Source organism: Lissotriton helveticus, chromosome 5_1 (assembly GCF_964261635.1).
Source record: "Lissotriton helveticus chromosome 5_1, aLisHel1.1, whole genome shotgun sequence".
NCBI lineage: Eukaryota > Metazoa > Chordata > Amphibia > Caudata > Salamandridae > Lissotriton > Lissotriton helveticus.
In genome coordinates, this window is record NC_136065.1 from 1,254,166,557 (window position 1) to 1,254,181,393 (window position 14,837).

Here is a 14,837-nt window from a genome sequence, read left to right on the forward strand (position 1 = left end):
TCTGATGCTTCAGTCTTGTCAGCCAGATAGACATCGGTGCCCGTCATGATATTGAATAAAAATACTACAATTGCACTTGCCTCCTGCAGGCTCCAGTTTTGTGACGGGGTGATTAGAATGTTTGGGCAAAAACACACTGATTTGCCCAATATATCAAGAAGAGCTTTGAGGTCCTGCCAAGGGATAGAGAAAGCACTATAGAAATGCTACATTACAATATAATACAATGAAATACAACACAATACATAGTGGGCAGGGCTAGATACTGGCTTATGTACAAAATTTGATTTAGAAATCATCAGATAATGTTGGCTCCTCCTTTGCACTTCTGAGGACCATCTGGCGTTTTCCCAAGCTGAACTACTGAACCAGGCAAAATTGGAATAATGTGAACAAAGCCTACCCCCCTACTAAGGAGAAGGAGACCTTACTTCGTACAGACCGTGCCTTGGATTTGCTGTTTCTGACTGAAACCTGGCTTGATGTCTCTTCTGACCCGATTGTTTCCCTAGCCATTCCTGCGTACTATAAGATTTTTAGAGCAGACCGCCCGGAAGGGAGAGGGGGCGGGGTAGCTGTGGTCTTTAGGAACATCTGGGATCTCCGCATGGGAGACTCCACGGCTTGGAATAGCTGTGAGGTTCTTGATTTTAACATTCATTTCTCATCCCACTATACCTTGGGGGTTTCCCTTATCTATAGACCCCCGGGCCCGGCGGGTTCTTTTCTTCAGAGCTGTGGGGATGCCATTGCTACAAGAGCTGTTAGATTCTCCCATTATATGGTTCTGGGTGACCTTAATATCCATTTGGATCAATCTGAAACCAAGGAGGCTATTGAATTCCTGGATACTTTAGATCTTGCACAACTTTCGCAGCATGTTAAGGCACCAACACATCAGGCTGGTCACTTACTGGATCCAATTTGCACTAATTTTACTATTTCCCTACACGACCTGAGCCCTGTGTCGTGGTCTGACCACTTCATCTCTCACTTCTCCTGGAGAATTTTATCAAAGGGCAGCCTTTGGTATAATTGACCCCCAGGATTACACTCAGACCCTTGATCAGCTTAGGCCCATCCTATCTGGAGATCTTGAGGAGAGCCTGCTAGGGTTTTCGAATTGGGTGTCTCGGGCAGTGGAATCTGTGACCTCTTCTCGGACCTGTAGGCCAATTACAGATCCACCTTCCAAGCCCTGGTTTAACGCCACCCTCGAAGGCCTTAAGCATGATTGCAAGGTTCTGTAAAGGACCTGGCATAGATGCAGCTACTGCCCATGGTCAAATTAAACTTAAGAGCTATGCAAAAAACATACTACGAAGCAATAGCAGTTGCCAAAGGACAATTCTATGCTGTGCGCATTGAGTCTGCTGGGAGTAATTCCAAAGAGATTTTTTCCATTGTTCAGAGCTTTACCTCTCCATCTGCACAATCAAGAGTGATGGCTCCTTCATCAGCCTGGTGTAATACTCTTGCTGGCGCCTTTAGGAACAAAATTCAGTCAATCCTGGCATCCTTTTCTCTCAGAACAATCTCCAGAGCCGCCTCCTGTATTGATCCCCTGGCTGTCCCCTCCGGCAAGCTGTCTGATTTTAGACCAGTTGTGCCTTTGGAAACTCTGAAACTTCTCGCTAATCTCAAGTCTGGCTCACTGTTGGACCCTTGTCCGGCTAGGGTCCTGGTGGCAGCAGCATCTAGTGTTTATGTTGAGGTGAACGCAATTGTTAAAAGATCCCTCCAGACAGCTGCTGTCCCGTTGACCTGGAAGCAGGCGAAAATTCTGCTCCTATTGAAAACACCCTCTATGGATCATAGTAACCCTGTAAACTACCGCCCCATCTCTTTTCTCCCAGCCATCGCCAAAGTTTGTGAAAAAATGGTTAATTAACAGACTTTGTGGAGAGTGAGGCATTATTACATCCTGCTCAGTCTGGATTTCGATCCACTCATAGTACTGAAACTGTTCTAGTAGAGGTGTCAGAAGACATTCGGGAGTGCCTGGACGCTGGCGGAAGAGCAGTTCTTGTCCTGTTAGATCTCTCCGCAGCGTTCAACACTGTGCCGCATGGCCTTCTCCTGGCTCGGTTAGCGGGGATTGGCATCTCCTGCACAGTGTGGGCATGGCTTAAGTCCTTCCTGGAAGGCAGTATTGAGCAGATTTGGCTTCCCCCGTGTTCCTCCCCTCCTCAACCAGTCACGACTGGGGTTCCACAGGGTTCCGTCCATAGCCCTCTCTTCTTCAATATCTATGTCACACCTTTGATATATTTGGCAGAGGAGCTAGGGGCTAAGGTTATGGCCTACGCAGATGACACCCAGCTGCTTTTTACCTGGGATAAGATCTCACTTTCTGTCACAGCGGCTCAGCAGTGTCTCGCTGCAGTTTTCAGCTTGCTGGCGGATGCCCAGCTGAAATGCAACAAACAAAAATCAGAGATTTTGTTCTTTGGCAATTTTCCATCTAACTTTCGCCAACTTTTGTGGCCTCCAGACTCATTGCTGCCATCCTCCACTGGTCAGCCAGCCAAAAATCTGGGGGTTTGGTTTGATGAGTCCCTCTCTTTTTCAACACATATTCATAAACTGACTGGCTGCTGCTTTGGCCTCTTTAAAACCCTGAGGATTTTCTTCCAACTTCTTCCGCAAGCAGAGAAAGAGACGGTCATCTATGCTTTGATATTATCTTGCTTGGACTATGCGAATGTACTCTACATTGGCATCCCGGCCTACCTGTTAAAGCGACTCCAGGTCGTGCAGAACACAGCGGCTAGACTGCTGTTAGGTATTTCATCTAGGATCAGTGTACAGCACCACCTGCATTCTCTTCACTGGCTCCCTGTGGCGTACAGAGTCAGGTTTACGGCTCTGGTTTTGGCCCACCGTGCCCTCCATAAGCTTGGCCCTGTATACCTGCAGAGACGCTTCTCTTTTTATCTACCTGCGCTTCGTTCTCAGTCCCTTCGCTTGGCCTGAGTTCCTCGAGACAAGCTTCAGCGGCTTGGAGGTAGCTCTTTTACTGTGAAGGCCAGCTCGGCCTGGAACGCACTTCCCCTTGAACTACACTCCATTCAGGATACAGCACTGTTTAAACAGAAACTGAAGACCCACTTGTTTGTCTAACTTGGCTTTCTTGTCCTTCTTCCTTTCGGTCCCCTCCTTTCTATCTCACCTGTGGCTCCGCGCCGGGACACTCACGAGTGTCTGTGCGCGTTATAAATAGTAATAACATAACATAATAACAATTATTAGACAATATTGTGGGAGGGCAGAATTGATTGCAAATCAAGCTGTAGTTCCAGGAGAGTACATGGGAACCCCTGGAACAAGTACCAGAGGCACTCCAATTTCCTAGATACATGGCAGTAAGATACTCTGTATTTCTTTACTGACTACAGTTCAGAGGCCAGCTCTCCAAGGCCAGTCCATGCAGACAGGTTCCATACAGAGTGCCTGAATCGTATGAGGAAACACGAGGAAAACAGTGGTAGAAAGATGTGGTGGTGATGAGGTTTATCTGATAAGAACAAAAGGCAAGGTTGCTAAAACTGGTGCTGCAAGAAAGTAAGAGGGGTCAATGAAACCCATCAAGATCAGGAAGGTGAACAAGGAGGAGTAAAATCAGGTGGAGCAAGAAGTTGTGGGTGAGTGGGGCACAGCGGAAGCAGGAACAGAGGAAGGAGACCCAGTGTGATCTAAGAGTGAGAGACTTAGCAGGAGGAGGAAGAGGGTGAGAGGAAAATCCAGTAAAATAAGAAATTGAACGTTTGTGTGAGTTCAACTACGAGCGAGGTAAGAATACGAGAAGATATACTGAGGAGGGATTCTGAATCTAAAAGAAGAGCTAGGAATGAAGTAGGAGAGTGTGGAATATTTGGTGAACGGAAAGCCTTGAAAAGTTGAGAGTAGCATATTTCAAACATACCTAGCTCTCCTGCAGCTTTGATGTCAATGTTGTCATAGCCACTACCAATCCGAACAATCACCCTGAGAGCTTTGAATTTTTCCAGATCCTCGCGGGTTAGAGTGATGGTGTGGTACAGCATTGCACCCACAGCCTCGTTCAGGACCTGCAGTGAAGACATGCAAACTAGTCTTAAACTATAACATCTCATCTTATTTTCTCAGGTGTATTTCAAAAATATCTTGTCAGACAAGATCCAACACCAAACACCATCATACAAAAGCCTCACCACAGAAGAGATGCTAAGGCGTCACACCATACAAAAGCCAACAACCTGCCTTGTCATTCAAAAGCTGCAAAGTAATCTCATAGCTGCAATAGCCGCCAACATAATTCTGCACACAAGAGCAGCAAACCTGTTCCATCACACAAGAGTCACTAGATCCACTAATGAACCTTATCACATAAGTGCATCCACATATCTCATCACACAAGTTACATCCATACAAGTCATCATACATGAGCCCACAAACATATCTATATAAATGCATGAAATCCGTTAGTGCACAAGATGGATTTTTGTGGTGGTGGTGTTGTGTTGATGTTTTCTGTCTTTGTGTTGCTGTTGTAGTGTTGGTATATTGTTTGATAATATGCTGCTACTGTGTTGGTTGTGTTATTGTGCATTAATGTGTTCTGTTAATGTCTTGTGTTGTTTGTGTGCTGTGTTGAGTTCTTGTGTTCTATTTTTGCTGTGGTGTTGTTACAATGTATGCTTTGTGTTGGTGAGGGCTGCAGTGGGAGCCGATTTTGCAACGATGCTGCAATATTGCCCTCCAGTAACAAAGGCAGCCCTGCTGGGGGCCGGTTTTGTTAAGAAGCAGTGCTTGACACTTGCCGGATGTGGGGGCCGGTCCGACAAAGCTACCAGGGCTGCTTTGGGGTCCCAGTCGGGCCCTGGGCCTACCAAGAGGTCATATATAAAAAGAGAGACAAACGATTTCATACAAAAGAGCTGAAGGTAGGTTGCAAAGAAGTAAAAATTCTGCCTGCATATCAGAAATAGCGAGAGCTCCAACAGAGGGCAAATAATGTAAGCTGCTAGAAAAACAGCATGCAAAAAGAAGTGCTAAAAGCCACAAAGAAAAAGATCTGGCTGCTATCAGGCCTAAACTGCTGTCAATTCTCATCCAGAAGCAGCCACTGAGGAGTGTGCGGACCTACAGAGCTACAAAGCTGTGCGCAGTGCCGCTTTGCATTACTTTAGTTCAGGGGAGTATAGATCCAAAGTTGGAAAGTTTTAAAGTTTATCTAGGGATAGAATGTTTTTTAAATAGAAAGGGTACCCTCCCAATGCAAAACCTATGCTAGACATCACGCACACACCCTTGCACTATGGAGAAAGGTATGTGGGTGTGCACCAGTGCTAGGGAAAGCAGAACAGTGCCATATCCTATTAGATATAGCACATTTCTGCTCTCTCCCTCATACACAATGCAGCACAGTGCAGAAAATGTGGTTGCTGCGCTGCATTTCATGAGGTTTCAGAAAGCATACAACCAAGAGCTGCTGAAAAGTCACATTCCAAAACAGCTTCTCACAGGTTACTTTAACAAGCATTTGCATTGCGAGAGGTCTCTCATTTATGAGAAATTGAGATATTGGCATTGTAAATAACAACGCCTTTTATTTATGTATTTTGAACACATGCAAGTGGTGCGTAAACATGCCCATTGTACTTATAGTCGTTGCTTATGAGAAACACGGCTGGCAGTAACTGCTCCTCTTTTACTGCCAGCCTTGCTCTCGCAAGCAAGAACTATAAGTACATAGGCCCACATGCATCAAGCTAAGGAATAGCGATTCCTTAATAGCGATTCTTAAGGAATGGCTATTAAGGAATCACAATTCCTTATGCTTGTAGCTTTCGCTAAAATATTAGCGATTCCTACACATTCCTTAATTGCGAATCGCAAATTGCGATTCGCAATTAAGGAATGCCTTACCATTCATTCCAATGGGCCTACTAAGTGTGTATTATATATCCCCCTTTTTTAATGTATTTTTCTAAAACCTAAGAATGACAACAGTGATTTAAAATTTAAACAAAAAATAAACAAAATAAAAAATAAAAAGATGTTATATTTAAGACTATCACACGTCTGATTCTGTGTTTTGGTCCTTGACTATGGTGAGCTCAACTTTGCTTGATATATCTTAATGGACTCTAAGTGAGCCTGCTTCAATGAATCCTGTTTGGCAGACATTATTTGTGAGTGGTCAATGGGCCTGAAGGCCCATAGGAAAGAATGAGACAGCATTTGCAATTTGCAATTACCAAATAAGTGATCGCAAATTGCGCATGCAATTTCAAGGGTGCAAGGGAGCCAAAAGGCTTCCCAGATGCGTCACCAACAAAGGTAAGTATGCACATGTTGTGCAAACACACATGCCCTAAGGGCATGTGTATGCACCATACCATCAACTTGAAGTTGATGGTAATTTGTGATTCCAAATTGCAAAAACGCAATTTGCGAATGCATAATGCATCACAATTAGGGAATCGCAATTTGCGATTCCCTAACTGCATTCGCAAAATAGGTAATGCCAAATTGTGATTACCTGTTTTGCGAATGTCTTTGGACTTGATGCATCGCAAATAGCATTTTACGGTTGCAAACAGGCTGATTCTGCAAATCGGCCCGTTTGTGACCGGTAAAATGCTTGATGAATGTGACCCATAGTGTGTGTTTACACATCGCTTGCAGATTTTCAAAACACAATGAATAAAAGGCATTGTCATTTACAATGCCAATAGCTCAAACTCCCACAAACGCAAGACCTATTGCTATCCAAATGCTTGGCTAAGACTGTCAGCATCTGTGCAAACTTCCTCCACATTTAGATTGCTTCTGGATACAGCAGTGGCACCGTTCACCAGCTCGGCTTCAATGACCCCCCCCTCATGTCAGTGCTGTGTGAGTGGCCAGGGCCTCTGGGTGGCTGGAGATGGAAGGGGGTGCAGTCATTCCTGTTAGGGCTGCTGGCTGAGAGGCAGATGTTGCCAAGTCTGGGAACAGCCAGAGCTGTTCACTTGTCAGAAAGGCATCTCCTCACGTTGAGTGCTCTGTGCTGGAGTAATGGTGAGAAGGAGCAATCAGTTTGGGGATGTGAAGCCCACCCCTCCTCCGTGCAGTGTGTGGGGTGGGTGGATTGTCTGGGAGTGTTTGGCAATGTGACGGCCCTGGACCTGCGTGGAGTGCAGCGTCTCAATCACTGGCGTAGCAAGAGTGCCACAGACTCTCGCAGTTACTGCCAGCCTTGCTCCTCGTAAGCAAGGACCATCGTGTACATGCATCAATGTAGGCTTTTGCGAGTCCTTAATTGCGATTATTAAGGAATCACAATTAAGGAATTGCCAAAGCCTATGCATGTAGGAATGGCTATAAAATTAGCGATTCCCAAACATTCCTTAATTGCGACTCGCAAATTGCGACTCGCAAATAAGGAATGCCTTCCCATTCATTCCTATGGGCCTACAGGCCCATAGGAATGAATGGGAGATTGCATGTGCAATTTGGGAGTACCAATAGGTACTCGCAAATTGCGCATGCAATTTCAAGGGTGCAAGGGTGTCAAAAGGACACCGTGTTGCACCCCTGAAATTGATCTGTGCAAGCATGTTGCGCACACACATGCCCCCAGGGCATGTGTGTGTGTGTGTGTGTGTGTGTGTGTGTGTAACCTACAACTCTGAAAAATGCACTTTAGTGCATTTTTCAAGGTTTTTGCAAATTACCATCAAGAACAAATTGATATTAATTTGCGCCCCCTATTAGCAAAATCGTAATTTGCGATTCCATCATGCATTGCATCTAAGGAATCACAATTTGCTAGTCCTTAAATACAATCGCAATTTGAGAAATCTCAACAATTTGCGATTTCTTAAATTGCGAGAGGCTGACAGGTTGATGCATCGCAGAGGCAATTTTTGAGGGCGCAAACGGCCGATTTTTTTTAATCGCACCATTTGCGCTAACAAAACTGGTTGATGCCTGTGCCTGTATAAGTACAAAGTGTGTGTTTACGAACCCTTTGCAGGTTTTCAAAACACATAAATAAAAGTCATTGTCATTTACAATGCGATTAGCTCAAGCTCTCGCAAATGCAAGACCTATTGATTTGCAAATGCTTGTTGAGCTCTGAGACAGTGTCAGCAGCAGCCATAGGAAGGCAGAGAGACCGTGACACCAGGCCGTGCATTTCAAAAGCAGGAGGGAGGAGGAGGCAGCTGCAGCCAAAACAGACCGGGTCTTTGAATGCATAGCAATGTGGCAAGATAAGAGCAAGATTTACAGCCCTGTTCACAACAGAGCTCTGTAAACCATGAGCACTGGTCTCGAGTGTTCCAGCTTAACCTCTTCTATGCTCATGACGAGTTCAGCTCGTCATGAGGCACAGTGCAGCTGCACTCATGACGAGCTGAGCTCCTCACGGCCGTTGGAACGTTGCACGCGGGGATAATTACCCTGCTGTGCTGAACTTTCGAAAAACGGGTGTGGTTGTGACGAGCTCCACTAGTCATGAGTGCAGCTGCACTGTGCCTCATGACGAGCTGAGCTCATCACAAGCACAGAGGCGCCGCGCGCGGCCCCCCTCCCCACAGCGGGGGGTAAACACTTGGCAGCAAAGGGGTTACAGAAATAAATAGTGCTCACAAGCTCTGACTAACAACACATGTAAAAGAGGCAGTCCTGGAAAATGGGCGGAGCTTTTAAAGCCCATATCCTGAATACAGTATGTATCGCACAGACAGTGCAAGCGCTGCCTAGGCGAGACATTCAAGGCGACCTGCAATTTCATTTATAGCATACGCTGCTAACTTGTCTCTCACCCAAATCTCATTTAAAAATGAGCTGCAGTCAAGTCATATGCAAAAACAGATGTTGTCAAGTAAAGTAGAAATATGGCTGCCAGCAGGTTTGATACACAAAGGTCTGCTGAAAGGACAAAAGCAAATTAAGCTGTTGAGAAGTGACATACAAAAACGCTCACATGTGATGAGAGCTGCTGAACATCCATTTGGAATGTGAGCTGCTGGTAGTGTACAAACAGAAAGAGCTGCTAACATATCATGTAAAAAACAGGTCTACCCAGGGCTGGAAAGGCTCTATCGGGCATTGGCCGTTTGCCTGGGAGGCTGGAAGGGTGAGAGTCGCTTTTGGAGTGGTGGGGCCCTCCAACAAGTCACATACAAAAAGAAAGGCAAACGGTTTCATACAACAGAGCTGTAGGTAGTTTGCAAAGAAGGAAAAGACCTGCCAGAAGATCCGTACTAGCGAAAGCTCCAACAGAGGGCAAACAATGCAAGCTGCTAGAAAACCAGCTTGCAAAAAGAAGTGCTTAAAGCCACAAAGAAAAAGATCTAACTGCTCTCAGGTCTAAACTGCTGACAATTCGCATACAGAAGCAGCCACTGTGGAGTGTGCGGACATTTAGAGCTGCTGATCAAACTCATACAAACAAAGATGCCAACAAATCAAGAGCAAATGTAGCTTCTGGGAAGTTACATACATAAAGATCTTCTGTCGGCTCTTATACAAAAATAGATGTTGACAAAGCACATGCAAAGTTACTGATGGTTACATGCAACGAATGCTGCCCAGAGGCCACACACAAACACCTCCTGTCACATCATCTACGAAAACTGCCTTTACAACATTACATTGAAAGTAATCACACATACAAAAAGTACTGCCAACAAGTCAAAGACAAAAAGAACTACTTGGCAGGTCTTTTAGAAAAATATGTGCCAACGGATATCATGCAGAAAGGACCTTAACCTACCCAAGAGGCCCACCAGTCGATCTCGAACAAAGGGGAGCAACACGATCTCATAAAGAGACACTACCCGGTCTTACACAAAACACCACTGCCAACAGGTAAAACACTAAAGAGCAGCTGTCCGGACACATAAGAAAGAGCAACAAGATCTCATACAGAGACGCCACCATGGGCTTATACAAAACACCACTGCCAACTGGTAAAACACAAAAGAGCAGCTGTCAGGACACATAAGAAAGAATTGCTAGATTGTTGCATTGAGTGAAAGCTACCTATAGATCATATGCCACAAGAGACAATGATGTGGCATACGTGTGAGACTGGAAGTAACAATCCTAATGTCTTGCAGGCAAACTTATTTCATGTATGTTGCTCCTTCTTTAGTCACACATGCACCGCAGTAAAAAGGTGCCATCTGAGGCCGATACAAACCTTCTCATGGATCTCTTGTGTCGACTGCGCATCACAAAACGCCACCGTGGCCAGGTCCTTCAGGAGGGGCATCTCCACAGTACAATCCCGCCCATCTAGCAGCGCTACCAGGGGCCGTGGTTGCATCGGGCCATTTATCACTTGAGGGCGGATGCCTGCAATGGAGGAAAGCAAAAACACCACATGAGCCAGGCACCAGCGCTGCATTGTACCTGCTGCCCTGAATTAGCGAAAGAGGCTTTATATTGCTTGCTGGGTCGACACAAAGAGTCAGAATGCATTTGGTGAAGTTCGTGATCATCGCACCAAGTTAGGACTCGACTCAGGGAAGTAGTTACATTAATACCCTCTCATAATTAGGCTGAATCAGTCTGACACAAGCAAACAATGGCCAGGAGGTTTACTCTTTCTCTCCCTCTCTCCGTTTAATGTTTGGTGTAAAATTGAGTATGGGAATAACGCAGAGCGGTTGATAGCTGTCAGATTTTCTGCATGCTTATGGGCACTGTTTTAATGCTAAAAGTCTGCCTCTTCTTGACATTTTCATGCCTCATTTTAAGCACTCGGGTGACACACTAGTAGAAACATGTAATTAAGTGAAGAAATCTCGACTCTTTATCCTTTCAGTTGCGGTGCCTAATATTCTGTGTAAAAGTAAATGTACCAGAAGTCATTGCGAGAAAACAATATAGTAACTGCTCACACTAAACCTGGATACACTGAAATTTCTAAGTTGTTTCATACCAGGTCCAAGCCCACCTTCTGTTTTTGTGACTTAAAGCTTTCAGTTTTTAAATTTTTTTACAGTGAGTAGTAATTTGCATAATTGGTGTTATCACAAAGATTGACATCGTTAGAAGTTCGACTTCAATGACATCACAAAAAGTAATATCAGTGACTGTGGTAAAGTTAATAAAATAGCACCAATACTGCGCTGAAATAAGCACATTACCAAAACTGCATCTACCTGGATAATACATGATGGGGTCCAAATTCAATGTGAAATCCCCCCAACAGGAATAACATCCCCCTTGAGGCAATACGAGCAATAATGGTTTTATGAAATACATTATTAGTCGCTACCAGAATGTGGATGAACAGCACATACTATATGCATTAGTGGCTGCACATGTTGTATGCATCAGAGGCTCCCTACGGAACATGAGTCGATGACCTCCAAACGTATGTACATGGAAGGTCCTAGGCAGCATTTGCATAAATGGTTGTAGGCAGAACAGAATATTATTTGGAATAGACAGATAATATGAATCATTAATGTTCCCAGTAAGAAATAAGTATCCGTCCACACTGATAGCACTATGCACTAATGGCCCAGGCATCAAAGTAATCAGATTACTCAGCCAGTGATGTTTGTCAATGGCCTCATACATGGGTATTGACAGACTATAAAAGCATCAGTGGCTCCAGGCTATAATTAGCATGAATGGCCGCACACAGTACATGAATCAACTAGTAAGAAGCATAATTGGGGCACAGTATTGCATGTGATATACTGCATGACAAAAATATTGCAACCACTATACAGACTACCACTATTTCATGGAGGTCAAAAGATGTGGGGTTAAGACTATTACACTTTTTCTTACCTATATATGTTTACCTTGATGATGTAGTAGTAGATAGTAGGTGATATAGTTGATGTAATGTTTTTATAGGTTGATATAGTCAACCTTTACATTTTAACATACAGCCATCAATAGTCCCATACAGTACAAGCGTCAATGGCTCTAATGATGAGCTTTAATTACCCTGAGAAAGAGCACTAGTTGCCCCACAAAGTACAGGCATTGATCGCAGCATACAGTGCATGCGACAATGGTCACAGACAGCAATGAGCATTGGCAACCCCACACTGTAATGTCCAACCAATAAGTAGCATAAGTATTACACAAACAGTACACACACATTTAACCGTAGTAATGAGTATTAGGGGAAGCCACACAGTACACGCATAAAAGGCATAACACAATACATACATCAATTGCCCCAACAGTAATGAGCATCAGTCACTCCAGGCAGTAATGGGCAAAGATGCTCCTAGGCTGTGTCGTGCGTTGCTGGTCATAGGTTTTAACGAGGGTAAATGAGCCTAGATTACATCAAACATCAATGTCTCTTAGCTGTATCAAACATCGATGGCAACAAATATTAGGGATCATCCCAGGCCCTGGGCAATATTGAATATCAATGGATCAGAGCTATAACAAGCATCAACAGTCACAGGCTGTGTTAAGCATCAACGCCCACTAGCTCTAATGAGGATTAATGGCCACACACAGGACATGCATCCATTTTTATTAGACAGTAACAAGTATGGATGGCCTCTGGTTTAAGTAATGTGCACTAGTGACTCTAGACAGTCAGGAGGAATAATTATTCAGTGTAGTAATGTATTAAAGGCCCAATAAAGTAATAATCATGGTCAGCAAAAAAAGCACTAAACTAGCGCAAACATATTGACTAATCCTTACTTCCGGTACTGAGCATTAATGGCCCTAGGCTTTAACAAACATTATTGGCCCCCAAGCTATAATGGACACCAGTGGCCGAGGCACCAATAAACTTCCAGCTCTATCAAGCATGAATGGCACCAAACACAAAGGATCATCAAAGACCTCGGAAGGTATAGAGCATCAATGGCTCAAAGCTGTAACAGGTATCAACAGACAGAGGTTGAATTGAGCATCAATGGTCTTAGGGTACAATGAGCATCAGTGGCCCCACATACTACATCCATCAATTTGACCTCAGACAGTGGCAACTCTAGATTGCCTCCTGTAGTGATGTATGCGCATCAATGACCCTAGACAGTAAGGATGATTAATCATCCCATGCAGTAAGAAGTGCAGAGTTATAACTAAGACTAACTCAGGTATTTATAAAACGATAGGCTTAAACAATTCCAATGTTCAGTCTCTGTGAGGACCTGCTGTTGTCTCACTCTACTGGCACTGACCACAAAGGAATGTAACTTAGGGGTGTGGTGCTGCACAGTGACACACAGTGCTCTGACAGTAACCAGACCTCAGTGTCAATGGTACGTGCAATGCCAGTAAGGCAGTTCACACTAGGTAGTGGTGCTGTGGCAGATAAACCGCTATACAGTTGCCTGCGTAAACAATTATATAAGGAATGAATGGTCTTGCATTTAAGGGACTGTAATATTTTGTGGTGACACGGGGTGAGGTCACCAGTGCCAGTTGCTCTTTGGGACTCTCATTGGACTGCTCCATTTTCTCTCTCAGCACTACTTCCGTCATGAGATTCAGATCCTCTCTCAGATGATGCGGAGTTGGCAGTGCTGCAGACGAGGGGAACAGATATAATAGCCAGGAGCAGGAAAGACCAAACTAGGCAGCACAGTTTCCAGTGCAACAACAAACAGTCCAATGAGGACTGACCCTCAGTCAGCAGAGCTGCATAATTAATTCTTATCAATCAAGCAGCAACCTCCGTGGAGTTACATAAAAACTGCAGAGTTGTGCCAATGGGCGGAAAATATGCATGCCGCACTGCGCAACATGCCAGTAGCGCGAGCAAGGCTGAAAAATAAGGCCGAACTGCACTGTGCACTGCGCAAGTCATTCAAGTTGATTTTCCGGCCACCCAAGTAGAAAATCTGCCAAAGCAGCGCTCTGACTGTCCATGTTACCAAATGGCATTAGGGGACACCAAATGTCACTGGTACTCACATTTTAGGACCTTACGGGAAAAGATTCAGCGACAGGGCGATTAGCGGAATTTGACCGGAACTCCATGTTACAAAAGTAAAGCGGAATCGCCACCGTCCATGTGACCAAATGGCATTAGGGGACACCAAATTTCACTGGTAATCGCATTTTAGAGCCTCAAAGGAAAAGATTCAGCCACAGGCAATTGGCGGAATTTGGCCGGAACTCCATGTTACAAAATTAAAGCGGAATCGCCAAATTCCACAGACTGAATTAAACATTCCACCCAGCCCTACTAGCAACCAGTGAAGCCAGTTAAGGGAATGAACCTGCCCCACTTTGCAGCAGCATGGTACAGAAAACACACAACATGGGTCGCTCAGCTTCATCCCCAGCTGTTCCGCCCTGCCAAGTGTCAAATATTTTGTAATGATCTCTGGTCTTTGCGGTGTTGTGGGGGAATCACTACAATGCATTTGTTTAACAGGTGATGTGTAACACTTAGCAGCACTGTTCTAGGAGAGGGTGGTTGTAGGAAGGGAGTCTGTTGATTACCTCACACAGTGAAAAGAAGTGCTCTGGTGCAAGGTATTTGCCTAATATGAGCCTGATTCACAAAGGTAAAATAAGACCAACTTTAGACCTGAAGTCTAAGTACAGACCAAAAATCTAACTTTAGACCTTTTTTTTGTTTTTTTTTAGACCTGATGTCTAACTTTACACCTGAAGTCTAACTTCAGATCTAAAGTCTAATTTAGACCAAAAGTCTATCTTTACTACTTTTCGGTATTCACATAGGTAAATTGCTACTAGCAACTTTACCAGTAGTAAAGTTACTATTAGTAACTTACCTTTCTGAATACCGAACAGTAGTAAAGTTAGACGTTTGGTCTAAACCTAGACTTCAAGTCTGAACTTAGACTGCTGGTGCCTAAATGTATAAATGTGTACCGACCAACCTCACT

The 14,837-nt window shown here is 44.4% G+C and overlaps 1 protein-coding gene across 1 annotated transcript in view; it reads right to left on the reverse strand.

The window, feature by feature from the left end:
• CTBP2 (C-terminal binding protein 2) overlaps window positions 1-14,837 on the reverse strand; it is a 135,457-nt gene that overhangs the window by 91,741 nt on the left and 28,879 nt on the right. The window contains exons 2-3 of the mRNA XM_078644032.1: window positions 10,181-10,335; window positions 3,926-4,070 (exon numbers count right to left, since the gene is read on the reverse strand). Of these exons, the coding sequence (XP_078500158.1) occupies window positions 3,926-4,070; window positions 10,181-10,335 (300 nt within the window). The remainder of the gene's footprint in view (window positions 1-3,925; window positions 4,071-10,180; window positions 10,336-14,837) is intronic.